This window comes from Protomyctophum parallelum, assembly GCF_964188405.1.
Source record: "Protomyctophum parallelum genome assembly, chromosome: 6".
NCBI lineage: Eukaryota > Metazoa > Chordata > Actinopteri > Myctophiformes > Myctophidae > Protomyctophum > Protomyctophum parallelum.
This window is the reverse complement of record NC_139701.1, coordinates 20,099,726-20,116,273: the sequence shown is the minus strand read 5'-3', so window position 1 is coordinate 20,116,273 and position 16,548 is coordinate 20,099,726. Positions and strand designations below refer to the sequence as shown.

Sequence of the window (16,548 nt, the reverse complement as noted above, 5' to 3'; positions counted from 1 at the left end):
ACACAGATATATGTATGAATAATACAGGCACACACTTATTTTTGAGGATGTTCTCCCACTTTTAACCACTCTTCAACCTGGCTCCCTATTTTGGGCATGTCATTGTCATGTCATTGGGCTCACAACACAACGCATCGCAACACAAGTCTAGGTCCAAGTCTAGAGGTTTTAAGTGGTTAATGGTTCAACAGCCTTTCTCCTCTCTCTCTCTCTCTCTCTCTCTGTCTCTCTCTCCCACATGTTTTTCTATCACTCGCATCACTCCCCAACTACCCTGTGTGCGTTTGTTACTCTGTCTGTCTGTCTGTCTGTCTGTCTGTCTGTCTGTCTGTCTGTCTGTCTGTCTGTCTGTCTGTCTGTCTGTCTGTCTGTCTGTCTGTCTGTCTGTCTGTCTGTCTGTCTGTCTGTCTGTCTGTCTGTCTGTCTGTCTGTCTGTCTGTCTGTCTGTCTGTCTGTCGTCTGTCTCTCTCTCTCTCTCTCTCTCTCTCTCTCTCTCTCTCTCTGTCTCCATGGTGTCAGGCGTGGTGTCTCTCTCTCAGGCTCTGTGTTCCAGTGATGAGTACTCCAACTCTCTCCTGCACCTGGACCTGAGCAAGAACCCTGGAGTCCTCTCTGGGGAAGACGCCTCGGTCAGACACACACACCGCACGCTCACACATATTGTACTGTACTGAAAACAACACTTACATCATCATACCATATTGGTTTGACAACTCTCTCTCTCCTCTCTCATCTGTCTCTCTCTCTTTCTCTCTCTCTCTCTCTCTCTCTCTCTCTCTCCCTCCATCCACAGAACTTGTATCTGTTCTTGTCCCAGCCCAACTGTCTGGTCCATTTGGATCTGTCTGGTACAGACTGTTCTGTTGACTCAGTACGTACACGGGAAGGCTTTCAGATGATGCTTTTGTGACGCTTTCTCTCTCTGTCTCTCTTTTCCATTTCTCTTTCGTTTCCATTTCTCTCTATTGAATAGAGAGAGAGAGAATTCTGTCTCTCTTTTCCTTTCATATTTATCTTGTTCTCTCTCTTTTGTTACGTGTATGCATCTCTCTCTGTGTGTCTAAATCCTCTTCTATGCATAACTTCATCTCTCTCTGTGTGTCTAAATCCTCTTCTATGTGTATGCATCTCTCTCTGTGTGTCTAAATCCTCTTCTATGCATAACTTCCTCTTTCCAGCTCTTTGGGTCTCTACTGAGGGGCTGCTGTGCTGACCTCTCCTTTCTGAATCTTGCCAAGAACTCCTTTTCTCACAGGTTTGTAATCATCTAATCATCTAACTGGTGAAGAACTCCTTTTCTCACAGGTTTGTAATCATCTAATCATCTAACTGGTGATCCGCGGGCCGCACGTCGTCTTCTGCGGCCCGCCTGCCTCAAGCAAAAAAAAAAAAAAAGAAAACTTCATCAGAGTGGAGAATATAAGTATAAATCAAGTTGAGCAAAGCCACTCTTCTCTGCCCCTCTCTCTAACAGACACAGTTAACGATCGCTTGTTAAGTGCCTGCCAGACAGACAATCAGATGAAATGAAGGCAGGTGTAGAGTAGAGTGTAGACTAGTGAACTGAACATGTTCTCTTTATATCAAGTACTTCATACCAGCCCCTTATGAAACTACTTCTCCCCAAATCCAAATGGATTTCATTTTCCATCCTGAATGGCAGTAACTAGCATACAATGAGAACTGAGAAGATCTCCACAAAGGTTTACTCATCAAAACTGATTATAAAACTGTAACCATCAAAGCATGCACTCAACATATAATGGTTATGTGACCATGGCATGTGCATAATATAAAATCTTAAGTTTTATCTGATATTGATTAATATGGGGGGTGGGTTCAATGAATCGATTATTAATCGGCAGAGCTGTCGACTATTGTCAACATATTCCCCAATTTCCACTGAGATTATGGGGTGAATGAATGTGGCCAGACCCATCTTCTCTTTCTGTCATAGTGACATTGTCCTGCATCAGATCATGTCCAAATCAGGTTCTCCAATCTTCAGTAGCCTCTTCAGATTTTGCAATACGACCAAACAACGCATGGTAACCTAGTTACACAATGGAAAAAGCAAATAAAAAAGTTTCCCCTTGCTGCCCGCCTCACCCCCCTCTCATACACACACACACAGGCGCACGTACGCACACGCAACTTGCAAGCCCAACTGGTGTGTTATTGTATCTTAAATATATATAAAGAATGAACACCTGCATCATGCATGAATTAAAGAAAGGCCTACCCTGTCTGTTTCTCCTCTCACCTCGCTTGCCTTTCTGGTTAGTAAACCACAGCATGCCTTTGTTTTAAATGGTCCCCCAAACCGTTCACACTTCACACCTAACGACCGGTATGCGCTCATGCAAAACGCTATTTAAATGGCTTAAAGCATTGTTTTTAATTGTGCGATTTTAATAAGCTTGCACACTTGGTAATATCCTACCAATTTCATATGACATGCCTTTACAAAATATATTTTCTTCACATGTAGGCTATTATTAGTTTTATACATTTTAGGAGTGAAAACATATGTTTAGATGCATGTGACAGCCCCTCAGCTGGTCCGCTGTTGCTGCTCCGCTGTTCTACGACAGAAAAACAGGTGAGGACAAAGCTACGACAGCTCTCGACCAGACGTGGGTTTGAACGTTTGAACGTTAAGTTCAATTTAAAGCTTTGCCGGAAATGTTAAATGCCGAAAATGTCGGTAATTTCGGCGTGCGCCCATATTTTGGCGTACGCACGGTTGATAAATGAGGGCCTATGTGTGTTGCTTGCTGGCTGGCTGGGTCTGAGCACTGTGTGTGGCTGGCTGGCTGGCTGGGTCTGAGCACTGTGTGTGGCTTGCTGGCTGGCTGGCTGGGTCTGAGCATAGATAGATAGATAGATAGATAGATAGATAGATAGATAGATAGATAGATAGATAGATAGATAGATAGATAGATAGATAGATAGATAGATAGATAGATAGATAGATAGATAGATAGATAGATAGATAGATAGATAGATAGATAGATAGATAGATAGATAGATAGATAGATAGATAGATAGATAGATAGATAGATAGATAGATAGATAGATAGATAGATAGATAGATAGATAGATAGATAGATAGATAGATAGATAGATAGATAGATAGATAGATAGATAGATAGATAGATAGATAGATAGATAGATAGATAGATAGATAGATAGATAGATAGATAGATAGATAGATAGATAGATAGATAGATAGATAGATAGATAGATAGATAGATAGATAGATAGATAGATAGATAGATAGATAGATAGATAGATAGATAGATAGATAGATAGATAGATAGATAGATAGATAGATAGATAGATAGATAGATAGATAGATAGATAGATAGATAGATAGATAGATAGATAGATAGATAGATAGATAGATAGATAGATAGATAGATAGATAGATAGATAGATAGATAGATAGATAGATAGATAGATAGATAGATAGATAGATAGATAGATAGATAGATAGATAGATAGATAGATAGATAGATAGATAGATAGATAGATAGATAGATAGATAGATAGATAGATAGATAGATAGATAGATAGATAGATAGATAGATAGATAGATAGATAGATAGATAGATAGATAGATAGATAGATAGATAGATAGATAGATAGATAGATATTATAGCAGTGACTGACTGAGACATCGAGCGTGCGTCCGCAACTGGTTGTGGCCCCCATCAAGTGACCTTTTGACCAATGCGGCCCTCGCCCCAAGTTGAGTTCGACACCCCTGATCTAAGGGCTCAATTATGCTTTGTCGTATCGACCCCCCCCCCCCCCCCCCACACACACACACACACACACACACACACACAAAAGAGACATACTTTCAATTGAAAATAGAAAGACTGCAGACAGTTTTTGGATTAAAACTAAATCAAAGCTAATCTAGGGATGGATATGGATTTCCTTTCTGATTTCACCTCCCTAGGATTCATCATTCACCTCACCCTCATAATCCCTCCTTTACTCCCTTTCCTCTTTTCTTCATTCCTCTCTCTCTCTCTCTCTCTCTCTCTCTCTCTCTCTCTCTCTCTCTCTCTGGCCCTCTTTCTTTTATCTGCCTTTATCTTCATTTCACCATCAAACCACAAATGATCTTTCTGGGACTTACTGGAACATAGTGCTTCCGCGCCGTGGGTGTGTCCTAAGATGAGAAACCCGCCGAGCCGTCTGCTCTGCTGTACAGATAAGGCTCATGAATATTTAAGAGGCACAATTAATCTTTTGACCTTAGCTGACCCCCGGTTTTTCAAAGAAGCCATTCCGCTCTCCGTCTCTCACTCATGTCTTCGACAGACGCTCCGCTCCTCACCAGTGGTGGAATGTAACTGAATACATTACTGTACTCTATTCCAGGGGTTCTCAACATGTGGGTCAGGACCCCAGGGGGGTCCCCACATGATTTTGTTGGGGTCCCATTATGACAGTGAAGTGAATACCTCAACAAAAAAAGAAGAAAAATAAAAGTATATAAGTATAAGAACTGGCCACAACAAGCTCACAACGTCCAGCTGTTTTCACAGTATTTTTATCTGTGGAACCAAGTCAAACAAAATGTAATGAATCAACTACTACAATTACAAGTGCTTGTCAGGGCGTGTGTTCAAAAGAATACTTCAAATATGATTATGTCGTGCCCTAAAAAGATTGAGAACCACTGCTGCACTGCACTACAACTCAAAGGCAAATATTGTACTTTTTAGACAATTAATTTGAAATTTTGACTTTGTAGATTTAGATTATTATTGCAAAAGAAAACATATACAATACAGTATTACCGTTTTATACGTTGGCAAATCGAAAATTACAGATCTACAAGATCACACTGTGTCACCTTTAATTTTCCTAAGTTTTTGACAGTATATTTTATGCCAATAGTAAATTTGGAATACTTCTAAGATGAGTATTATTATATTATGGACGGTATTGCTATTTTTACGTCTACTTAAATCGGAGCACTCCCTGGCGTTTGGACGTGGCACGTCAACGATGGTAAATGGTGCATTTATATAGCGCCTTTATCCAAGGCGCTTTACAGAGATTGTGCATTACATTCACCCATTCACACACACATTCATACACCGATGGCAGCGGAAACCATGCAAGGCACCAACTAGCACATCGGGAGCAATTAGGGGTTCAATGTCTTGCTCAAGGACACTTCGACAGTAACTCTGGGGGAGCCCGGGTTCGAACTGGCAACCTTACGGTTACCATCCAGGCACTCTACCCCTGAGCCACCGCCGCCCTGTGTTGTTGTGATGTTGGCCCTCGTCTAGTCGTCTCTGCTCTCTCCATCAGTGCGACTCATCTCTGCGGTGGTCTTTGTTCTGTTTGATATCTAACTCTTTACTTTAGTCTTCCTTCTTCTCTCTCTCTAATCCCACGCAGGAAGGTGAAGGACACGCTGCCATCGTTCCGTCAGTTCTTCAGCTCTGCCTTCAGCCTCAGCCACGTCAGCCTGGCATCCATGAAGCTGCCCCCCGATGTGCTGAGGTGATCTGGACAGATCTGTCTCTCTTTTATCTCCACATCCTTGCTGTCTCGCTGCCACAGACTGCATTAACCACTTAACGGGGTATATCACTCTGGGGTCACTTCTGGGGTCATTTTAACGTCTGCTACGGCTTTTAAATTGCTTGATTCACTATCTAGATTCTAGATAGTTGATATATGTAAACCCATTGAACTTCAAGCTCCATTTTAACCATGTTAGGCTCATTGAAAACAAGTACCTGTTTTGTTGTGACTAATATTGTCCTCCTACAGTATGTGTGAGTTTTTGTTTTTATATTTAAAAAAAATATATGAAATGTCGAATCAAGCAACTTAAAACTGTCTGTCCTGAGTAGACTTTAAAATGACCCCCAAAAGTGTTTAAAGTGAAATACCCCATTAAGCTCAACCCTGTCGCGCAGCAAAAATAGCCAATGTACAAGCTCAACGCATGGCACGGCGGCCAAACAGTTCCAAGTACAAGCACTATTTAAGGGCATGAAGCAGGCTAGGTGAACTTCAATTTAAAAACATCACATTCTTGCAGGAAGCGACAGTAACAGTACTGTAGGCTACTGTAGCCCAGGTGTTCTCAATGTTTGGGGTGGGGACCCGAAAATTGTGGGAACCCGAAAATTGACCGCTAGATGCTATCTAAGGGGGTAGGGTAAGTGCTATGGGCCAGACTCCATCATGGCCCATAGCACTTACCCTACCCCCTTAGATACTCCATCATGGCCCATAGCACTTACCCTACCCCCTTAGATAGCATTTCTGTAGACTTAGATAGCATTTGATACAGACTTATAGCATGTTATGTAGACAGCACTATAATTGCATTGTATGTAGTCATAGCACGTCATAGTACATATGTATAGCATAGTATAGTATATATGTATAGTTTCATTATATAGATATTCCACTGTTACTTTCTTAGATTATGCATGTTTCATGATAAATGCTTTTTATGTGATGTATTCCCATGCTTTTTTGTTCTTGCTTAATGTAAATCGCTCTGGATTAAGAGCGTCTGCTAAATGCCTAAATTGCTACAATAACCTTAATAATAGAGAAAATACATCATAGATAAATACTGAAATCACATATAATCATTAAGGAAAGTTTATGCATGCACTATGTGTACTATGTAAACTCTAAATTTCCATTTTCCAGCCATTCAGTTAAAAAAAGATTTTAACCAAAATAAATAAATATAATTTACAGCAACTTTAATCTATCTGAAATGCCTTTGTATGCCTTTAGGTAAAGCATGTGACTTGTCTTTGTGTATGAAATGTGTTGCACAAATTAACATTCCACTTTACCTTGTCTCTCTTCTAGAGCTCTGTTGACAGGGTTGACCTCTAACCCTCACATTAATGACCTTCACCTGGACATCAGTGGCTGTGAGGTAGATGACAAAAAAATTAAATAAATAAAACTTAATTATGAAACTATAAGTAACTGTACGTGTTGCTTTTAACATTTCTCTGTGTGATTTCTATATTCAGGTCTGCATAATATGCAGACCTGAATATAGAAATCACACAGAGAAATGTTAAAAGGAGACAGGCATTGAGAAAGCAAGTGAGAGAGACATAATTATTATGTCTCTCTCACTTGCTTTCTCAATGCCTGTCTCCATTACTTTTCCTTCCCTCGCTTTCACGCATACTCTGTTTCTCTTTCTTGCTCTCTACTCATCTCTCTCTCTATCTCTCTCTCTCTCTCTCTCTCTCTCTCCCTCCATCCCTACATGCAGCTGAGGGCTGCGGGAGCTGCGATACTGCAGGAGTTGTTTCCCAGGGTTTCGTCCATCGGGACTCTGGACATCTCAGACAACGGTATAGCGACTCGTCTCCACCCCTCTGTGACCGACCGTCATGTTTGTGCCTTTGAGCAAGCAAGCATTGTCTTTGTGGGCTGATAGTCATTAGTCAACCACACAACGTTCAGCTGCTATTTGAGTCGGTTCGAGTGCATGCTTACAGTATATGTGCTTCTGTGTGTGTGCGCGTGTGCTTGCGTGCGTGTGTGTGTGCACGTGTCTGTGCTTGTGTTCACGTGGATGTGTGTGTTTTACAGGTCTTGATGCAGACTTACTGCAAGTCCTACCTGCTCTCTCCAGACACCCCTCCCTAAAACACCTGCATCTGGGCAAGAACTTCAACATCAAGAACAGGTACAGTGGTTCTACAGCTCCCTCTGCACATGCATGTGTGTAACTGTGTATGTGCACATATGGTCATTATTGGCTCCGCCAGTCCGATTCTTCATACAGTATATTCCATCCTGATTGGCTAAGATTGGCTTGTGGTGTGTGAGTGTCCCGTTTTGAACAAAATGCCTAAAATCATGAACGCAAACTTGCAAAGACAGATTGCTGTGAAACATTCCCACATGGCCAATGAAGGCCAAGGAAGAAAGGCCACCTTACATTTTTCAAATCAACCCTGGCATTATAATGGCAGAATCAAGTTTTGGACTATAACTCTTGAACTGTTGTTTGACCTACGGTAATTCAATCAAAATAACTTCCCCTTGGATCAACACAACGCCCCATATGAGCCAGCCACGGCCATTTTCTTTTACACCTGACGTGTTTTCCACGTGTTTTTTGCTTTTTTTTTGGTACCCAGCCCCAATGCATATGTGTACGAATGTTCCATTGTGCATGACGTGTAATTTATCAAAGACACTGCTGTCGTTCCTCTGTCAGACAGCGATGGCAGATCTACAAGCTCACAATGTGAGATTTATTTTTCTCCATGCGACACTGTTGTACAACAAAGTATAAATCAGTCTAGCTTGAGTTACATCTCTCTCTCTCCCTCACCCTCCCTCTGTCACAGTGCAAAGGCAGGAGCTTTAGGACCCAATAGAGCGTTGCAGTCCCGCCCCCTCGAGAGACCCGGAAAATAAATCCCCGTTTATTTTCCTCATAGACTTTTCAGAAAGTATTTATTTAAAGACGTTTACGCCGCGGACAAAGCCAACTCTTGTCGTGACAAATGACAACAAACACAATTCTTCGGGCCAAACAAAGAATTAGAAAGTAGAAAAGAACGGCAGGTTACAACACTTTTTTTGTTGTTTTTCTTCATTGTAATTATTTGTTTGGTCCAAAATATTGTGTGTTGTCATGATTTGTCACGACAAGAGTTGGCTTCGTACGACGCTTAAAAGGTCTTTAAATAAATACGTTTTGAAATGCCTATGGGAAAAATGCATTGGGATTCATTTCCTGGGCCTGGCGTTGTCATGAAAGGGGGCGGGACTGTGACGCTCTATAGCAGACATATAGGCGCAGGCAGATGAGCTTCAATGCAAGGTTTTTATTTAAAAGAAAAACCTTGCCATAAGGAATACAAGGAACTTGAAGTACATACAGTACACTAGGAGTTTAAATCATGGATACACGAGGAGAACACTACTGATATAAAGTGACACTAGCAGGGGAACTGAACAAACCGGGGAGTATAAATAGACACAGACTAACTAGGCACAGGTGAAACAAAACTCAAAATCAAAACAGGGATTGGCTGGGGGACTAAGAGGATACAGGTGGAAAACAAAGACTAATCACAATACAGGTTAGACAAGGCAGGTACAGAACTAAAGGGGCAGACAGGAAGGCACAAAACAATACTACAAAATAAAAGGTACACAAGTTAAAGGTGAAACTCAAACTGGAACTAAGACACAGGGAAAACACAATACTTGAAAAATCACAGGTACACAACAGAAAGGTAAAACAATAACAAAAACCAAGAACAGGGTACACAAGAAAACATAACACGTCACAGACCGTGACGTCCTCTCTCTCCCTCTCTCCCTCTCTCTCTCTCTCACTCCCTCTCTCACCCTCTCTCTCCCTCTCTTGATGTCTACAGGCTCTTGGATGAGGTCTTGCAGAAGATGGTGCAGCTTATACAGGAGGAGGACTGTGTGAGTGATGATAACACAGCGTCAAACGTCAAGCAGAGTTTAAAGCAGTGATTGTTAAACATTTTCAAGTCATACGTTTGTGTATCTGCTATTTACACTTAAAAATGTATATAAATAATATTTTTACATAATATTTATGCCCTGCCAAAAATACTTGTGGGACGCCAGGTTGAAAGTGCTTAATCCTTCAAAGTCGGCCATACCAATCAAAGGTTTTCGTTTAAAACAAAATGCCAGACTCATTGAGTCTGTGTTTGTTAAGCGGCTGCATGTGGATACAGGGCAGCTACAGTAATATACAGCAACACTCTCTACTGTGAATAATTCACACTTACACCATGTGAGCGTATGTTCTCAATGTACCGTACGTACAGTGTCAAAGAGTCACAGCATTGCACACTCCCCTCCCCCACTGCAGTAGTGTGTCCTCTCCGGCTCTCTTCTTGAGGGATGTGACATATTGCGCTTTCTGAATTATTTACTCTTTTTTTTCTTTACACCAAGCGATGACATGTTGCACTATGATCATGCATTTTTCATGCCACAGAGACCATTCGTCAGTCACCCTGCTCTCTGTTCTCTAGTGATAAAAATACAACAACAAAACCTTCCGAAAACTTGCCAGGGAGACGGTAGAATGTGATTTCTAATTATTATTGGTTTGAAAATTAAAGGCCTGTGATCAGGTCCATGACAAGAATACTATTTCAGTATGATTCTTTTTATGTTTTTACTCTTTTTTTGTGTGTTTTTATAGTTCCACAAGAAACATTTCCCAATTCTCCTCCGCCCCCACCCTCTCCCAGCTCGGGCCTCAAAAACCTGCCAAGCGCAGGAAAGAACAAGAACAAACAATAAGATGAAATAAAAAGAAAAAAGACAGGGTTGTCAACTTGTCACTGACAAAGAAAGTTCTCAAAGTTAGGACACAAGAGGAGCCAAGAAGGAGACAGCGGTAAAGGAATGGGGGAAGGGCATTGAGCAAGTCAACATAAACTATAATGTTTTTATTTGACCTGTAAAGTAAGTGATAATCAGAGTTTCACAAGTTTAATAGTATAATAATACTCTTTTCTATGTACCTATTTTAGGTACTAGAGCGGTGCCCGTTGGGCACTGGCCTACTTGGAACGATGCAAGTTGGAAATGCATGACCCACCCATGTCTGTGTCCCTTTTATGCCAATATATGGAGTTCTTAGTCAGGCATGCCCAAATATGGAGTCTATGCATATGTTAGAACATCATTGTGTTGTCAGAACAGGCCAGCTCCATATATGGAGATATAGGGGTGTTCAGGTGTGATCAATTGGCTAATTTGGGCCCTGTCCAGAGCCCGGGCAGAGGCCTTTCCTCCTTTTGTGGCGGTTCTGGACAACCGTGGGTCCGACCGACTCGACACCGGGCTCGCTGTCGGTGGGGCGAACAGTTCTCGAGTTATGTGGATTTCAGACGTACACACACACACACACACACACACACACACACACACACACAGAGATTTGGTGCATTTATAGTTAATTTATAGATGGTGAGATTTGTGCTGATATGTTAATACTTAACCCCTGGCCTACCGTTCCCGGAAAAAACTGATTATTGCTAAAAATACAAACCTCCCGTTCACGGAATTAACGGAATGTCAATCAATGTAAGTTATCGGGGGTTCAATGGAGCAAAAATGAGCATTTTTTCACTAATATCACTAATGTTGGATGTAATTTACCAGAAAACGGCTGAAATCCGCGTGATCGTGCGCTATCGTGCACGCGCGCCGTCTCTATGTGCGTCGCTGTAAAAAATGTGATATTTTGCGATGTTTTGGGGTTGATTTGAGGTTAATTTGACTTAGTTATGAAAAATATAGCATTAGCTTAGCAATCCGGACCAGCCAAGCTATTGACTAGGGTCAAAATACTACAGGATGTTGTTGATCGTTGAACCGGAAGTGACTTAGGAAGATTCATCTATTTTGGCCAAAATCAGCATAATGGTGCGTTCCCGCCATCTGGTGGCAATTCAAGAGAATACACTAGCAATGAAAAAAAAAAAAAAAAACATCTGTTCAAACCACCAGATCTATCTATTAATGTTAAAACGATGAATTAAAAATATGCCAATTTGTTACCCAAACAAAACAATTGGGATTGGTAGTCCAAGGGTTAACCTTTCAACCTGGCACAGTGGCATCCCTATTTTGCATCATTATAGAGGACATTTTTGTCTAGTTATTTCCGCTGTGCGACATTGCCATACGGCGGTTTTAATATTGTATGTAACTCAGGCCCTGCAGTCTCTGTCGCTGGCGGAGTCCAGGCTGCGCTCCAGGTGCACGGTGCTGGTCAACGCGCTGGGCAGCAACACGTGTCTGCGCAAGGTGGACCTGAGTGGCAACAACATGGACGACATCGGGGCCAAGATGCTGAGCAAAGCCCTGCAGATCAACACCACACTCAGGTATACAGACTAGAGCACAGGCCAGAGGATTCCCACAAATGTTTTCCTCGTATCCCCCCCTTCTTACATCTGAGACCCCCCACACGTGCACGGATGCATGTATGCACGCATGCACCCTCACACAGGCTGCCAACTATTGCCCGTTGCCCCCCCCCCCCCCCCCCCCACACACCAATAGCACAAATTAATATATGATATTAGAATATATATATATATAGAATATGTTCTCTCATCTTAGTTCTAGTTAAAACTCTAGCTGCTGCATTTTGGACAAGTTGTAGTCTGTCAGTTGTTTTCTTAGGCAGTCCTGAAAAGAGTGCATTGCAGTAGTCAAGCCGAGAAAAAACAAAGGCGTGGATTAGCGTTTTAGCATCGTCCAAGGACAAATAGGCTCTGATTCGTGCAATATTTCTAAGGTGAAAAAAGGCAATCTTGGTAACATGATTAATGTGTGAATTAAAATTCAATTCAGAATCAATAATAACCCCCAGGTTCTTTACTGTATTGTTACTTTCTACAGTCAGGTTGCCAAGTCTGCTTGTTATTGATTCTTTCTGCTCGCTAGAACCGATTATGAGAACTTCTGTCTTATCCTCATTTAGCTTGAGAAAGTTCTCACTCATCCAACATTTGATGCTAGACAGACCGGTCAACAGTGGGTCTAAAGCACAGGGATCATCTGGGGCCACAGAGAGATATAGTTGGGTATCATCAGCATAGAAATGAAAATTGACTCCGTGATTGGTAATGAGTTCGCCCAATGGCAGTATGTACAAGGAGAAAAGCAGAGGACCAAGAATCGAGCCCTGTGGAATACCAGAACTGATGTCGTGTTTGTCTGAGTCAAACTCGGCTAGATTGACAAAGTAACTTCTGTTTGATAGGTAGGAGGTGAACCAGGACAGGGCCGTACCAGACAGGCCTATCCAGTGCTCCAAACGCTGTATTAAAATTGAATGATCAATCGTGTCAAATGCAGCCGTTAAATCTAGAAGTAAGAGAACGGATACATGTTTCTTGTCAGCAGACACCCTAAAATCATTCATTACTTTTACAAGTGCTGTTTCTGTGCTGTGCCCTTTCCTAAAGCCAGATTGGAATTTGTTGTGCACATTATTGTTCTGTAGAAATACATCCAATTGATGAGAGATGCATTTTTCTAAAACCTTGCCCAGAAAGGGTAGATTTGAAATGGGTCGATAGTTACCCAAAACAGAGGGATTAAGATTGTGTTTCTTGAGTTGGGGCCTAACTACGGCAGTCTTCAGTGAGTCTGGGAAGACGCCTGATTGTAGAGAGCTGTTTACAATTTTAAGGATATCTCCAATCACACTGTCTAAGACCTCTTTGAGAAAGGTGGTGGGAATTGTATCCAATGAACAGGAGGATGATGTCATCTGTGAAATGGTTTTGCGGAGTTCATCTTCATCATAGACTCCCCCTGGAGAGATCTACCCTGGGACCATTAGCTGCTGTTTGAAGGTTTGCGCTAGCAGCAGCACCATTCATAATATCAGCTCTAATGTTAAAGATTTTGTTATCAAAAAAGCATGCAAACTCATTACACTTAGCTTTAGAGGCCGGGAATGACTGCTTGTAGGACTGGGGGGGGGGTTAAAAGTCGTTCAATGGTAGAGAATAGGACTCTGGCATTTTTCTTGTTCTCATTGATAATGCCAGAGAAATATGCCTGCCTTGCTAGACGCAAGGCTTTGTTATAGGCGACTGTTGACTTTTTAAGAATCTCTAAGTGGATGGTGAGTTTATTTTTTCTCCAAGCTCGCTCAGCTCTACGACATTCTTGCTTCAGTGAGCGTGTATGCTCATTTAACCAGGGCATTACTCTGGTGTTATGTTTCTTTTTTGTTTTAAAGGGAGCCACTATATCAAGAGCTGACTCTAGTTTAAGATTAAAAATTTGAACCATATCATTTACTGGGGGAGTATCGGGCAGGGGGGGCCCAGATGACGAGAGAACTCGTTGGCTGCAGAAGAGCTAAAAAAACGCTTTGTTATGGTATATTCAGTGATGTTTTTCTCTAGATCAGAGACAGTCATATTAAAACACAGCAAATAGTGGTCTGATAGCTCAGGCCTTTCAATAGTCCTTTCCACAGTGAGTTCCAGAGTGTGCCCATGTTTATGTGTAGGCCCAACAACATGTTGGATAAACTCAAAGGAGTGCAATAACTCTAAGAAACCCATAGCCGGGCCCAGGCCGTGGCGTAACGGTCTGGGCACCTGACTGGTAATCCAGTCGCAGTGTGCAGGTTCGACTCCCGAGCCCGACACGGCCTTTACTGCATGTCATCCCCCCATCTCTCTCCCGTTTCCTGTCAGCCTACTGTCTGTCCCTTCAAAAATCAATAAAAGGCGTAAGCCGCAAAAAGAAAAGATCTAAAAAAAAAAAAAGAAACCCATAGCCACAGCATCTGTAGCATCATCCAGGTGCAGATTAAGATCACCTGAGATAAGAGTTCTGTCATAGTTAGTGGAGCAGATAGATAAAAGTTCTGATATTGTGTCTGAAGAAATTATTGCCAGGGTTAGGTTTAGGTATAGTTTTACTGAGGTCAAGGTTAGGGTTAGGTTTAGGTGTATACTATGCTGTCAATCACAGTGACTGGCCAGTCACAGTGCACCCTCTACGTCACTCGGTACTCAACCCGAGGATAAAACCATGTTCACGTTTTGGCTACATTTAGCTGCTACATCCACATCCGAGTTAACATCCGGTCCGTCGGTAAAAGTGCTCCGCTGCTATAAATCGCTTGGGCGCTATGATTTAATGGATTAAATCAGGGGTTCTCAACACGTGGGTCGCGACCCCTCGGGGGGTCGCCAAATTATTTTGGGTGGTCCCCAAATCATTTTTTGGCAACTGAATGGCTGGAAAATGGAACATAGTACATGCATACACCTTCCCTAATGTATATTAGGTTTCAGTTTCAGTATTTATTTATGGTTTATTGTCTCTATTATTAAGGTTATTGTAGCAGTCAATTTATATTGGGGGTCGGGAGGGGGCGGGGGTCCCGAGACATTGCCAAAGCATTTCCGGGGGTCCCCGCCCAAAAACGTTGAGAACCCTGGATTAAATAACCCCGGGCAATTGGAGTGTTAACCACTTAAGCTCTGTATACTTCTTGTTTCGAATAGCGGAAATAGTTGTGAACTTGTACTGTAGTGTACATTGGCTAATTTCTCTAGTTTTTGAGTGGTGCAACCACTCCTACAACCAGCTTGCAATGTCCTCGTACCTGTTTGTGTGTGTGTCTGTCTGTGTAAGCACGAGTATGTGACTTAATAATAGCAGTAGGGGGCGCCAGAAACAGTGAGAGGGGTAGTGACTCTAATGAGAGAGAGTGAGAGAGAGAGAGAGAGAGAGAGAGAGAGAGAGAGAGGGGGGGGGGGGGGGGGGGGGAATTGCACCACTCAGTTCACACGTGTGTGATTTTTTAAACTATTCTTGAATTCTTGAGAAATGTAGTTATGATTTTATGCAACATGTTTAAAATGTACTACCTCCAAACACACAATAGTTTGGGAACCAGTGGCTTAGATGTTCTGGCATACTGCCAGAAAATACTGTATTTGTATTTTTCAAAATACTTTTTTGGAAATAGCCGAAATATAACATTGGGCTAAGAGGTTAATGTATGTTTTGTACTAATCATATAAATCTGTAAGTAACTATTAACTAAAGCTGTCAAGATTGACTAGAAGTATTGAATAATGTAAAGTGTTAAATAGTAAGTGGATGTTACACAAGGATGAGGGAAAGCATCAGGATAATTGTCTCAGTCATGTGGAAACCTCATTATATCCAAAACTGTTACTTTTAAGGATTCGAATTTCTAAATAACAGAAGTGGCACAAGTGGTACAAGCTCAGTTTTGCACCATGTTTCGAGCTTGTGGATCTGCTTCTTTTGATACTTTTGTGTGACACTGTAGTATGATCAAGTAGGGCATTATGTTAGGAAAAAACTCAAAAAGTTAGAATATGGACATGAGAGGTTTCTGCCCGACAGCAACGTTGTACGTTGTGTGAGTTGAAGTTGGGATGTGTGGTAAATTGGGAAATGTCCAATAAATACAAAATAATAATAATAATAATAATAATAATAATAATAAAAACAAAAAAACACATTACATACAGTTAAACAAACAAATGCACAATGTCCCATGGTGTGGTGTGATTTGGCTGGGGAACAACTCTCTCCTCTCCCCTGCAGGAGTGTGACATGGGATCGCAACAACACCTCTGCAGCTGGCTTTCTAGACGTGGCCCGTGCACTCGAACAGTAAGGACATTTTCACACTTTTGCATGTAGGCCTACAGTACTCACCAGGATGTACTGTATTGTAGCCAACCAATGAGGCTGTAGTAATGTAGTGGCTTTGTAATGCTCTATGTTAAAGGTGCTGTAAGTGTTTTTGTTAAAACTAAAAGTTTCATCTGTTTATGTATGCTCTCTCTCCTGAAATCGTATTTTCTGTTTACTAAAGAGCTGGACATATGGGGAGACCCCGGTTACTGTACATTTGTACAGTGGAGTTTTATTAGCTCTTTTTAAGCTATTTTCAAACATGCCATCTTCAAAATA

At 41.7% G+C, this 16,548-nt stretch overlaps 1 protein-coding gene across 1 annotated transcript in view; it reads left to right on the top strand.

Moving 5' to 3' along the window:
* Positions 1–16,548, top strand: part of LOC310859899 (capping protein, Arp2/3 and myosin-I linker protein 3-like) — a gene marked incomplete at its 5' end in the record, with an annotated part of 55,491 nt that overhangs the window by 17,663 nt on the left and 21,280 nt on the right. Inside the window, 10 exons of the mRNA XM_083766665.1 lie at positions 520–629; positions 794–871; positions 1,179–1,255; positions 5,434–5,538; positions 6,880–6,949; positions 7,301–7,382; positions 7,624–7,720; positions 9,432–9,486; positions 11,767–11,939; positions 16,177–16,245. Of these exons, the coding sequence (XP_083622791.1) occupies positions 520–629; positions 794–871; positions 1,179–1,255; positions 5,434–5,538; positions 6,880–6,949; positions 7,301–7,382; positions 7,624–7,720; positions 9,432–9,486; positions 11,767–11,939; positions 16,177–16,245 (916 nt within the window). The remainder of the gene's footprint in view (positions 1–519; positions 630–793; positions 872–1,178; positions 1,256–5,433; positions 5,539–6,879; positions 6,950–7,300; positions 7,383–7,623; positions 7,721–9,431; positions 9,487–11,766; positions 11,940–16,176; positions 16,246–16,548) is intronic.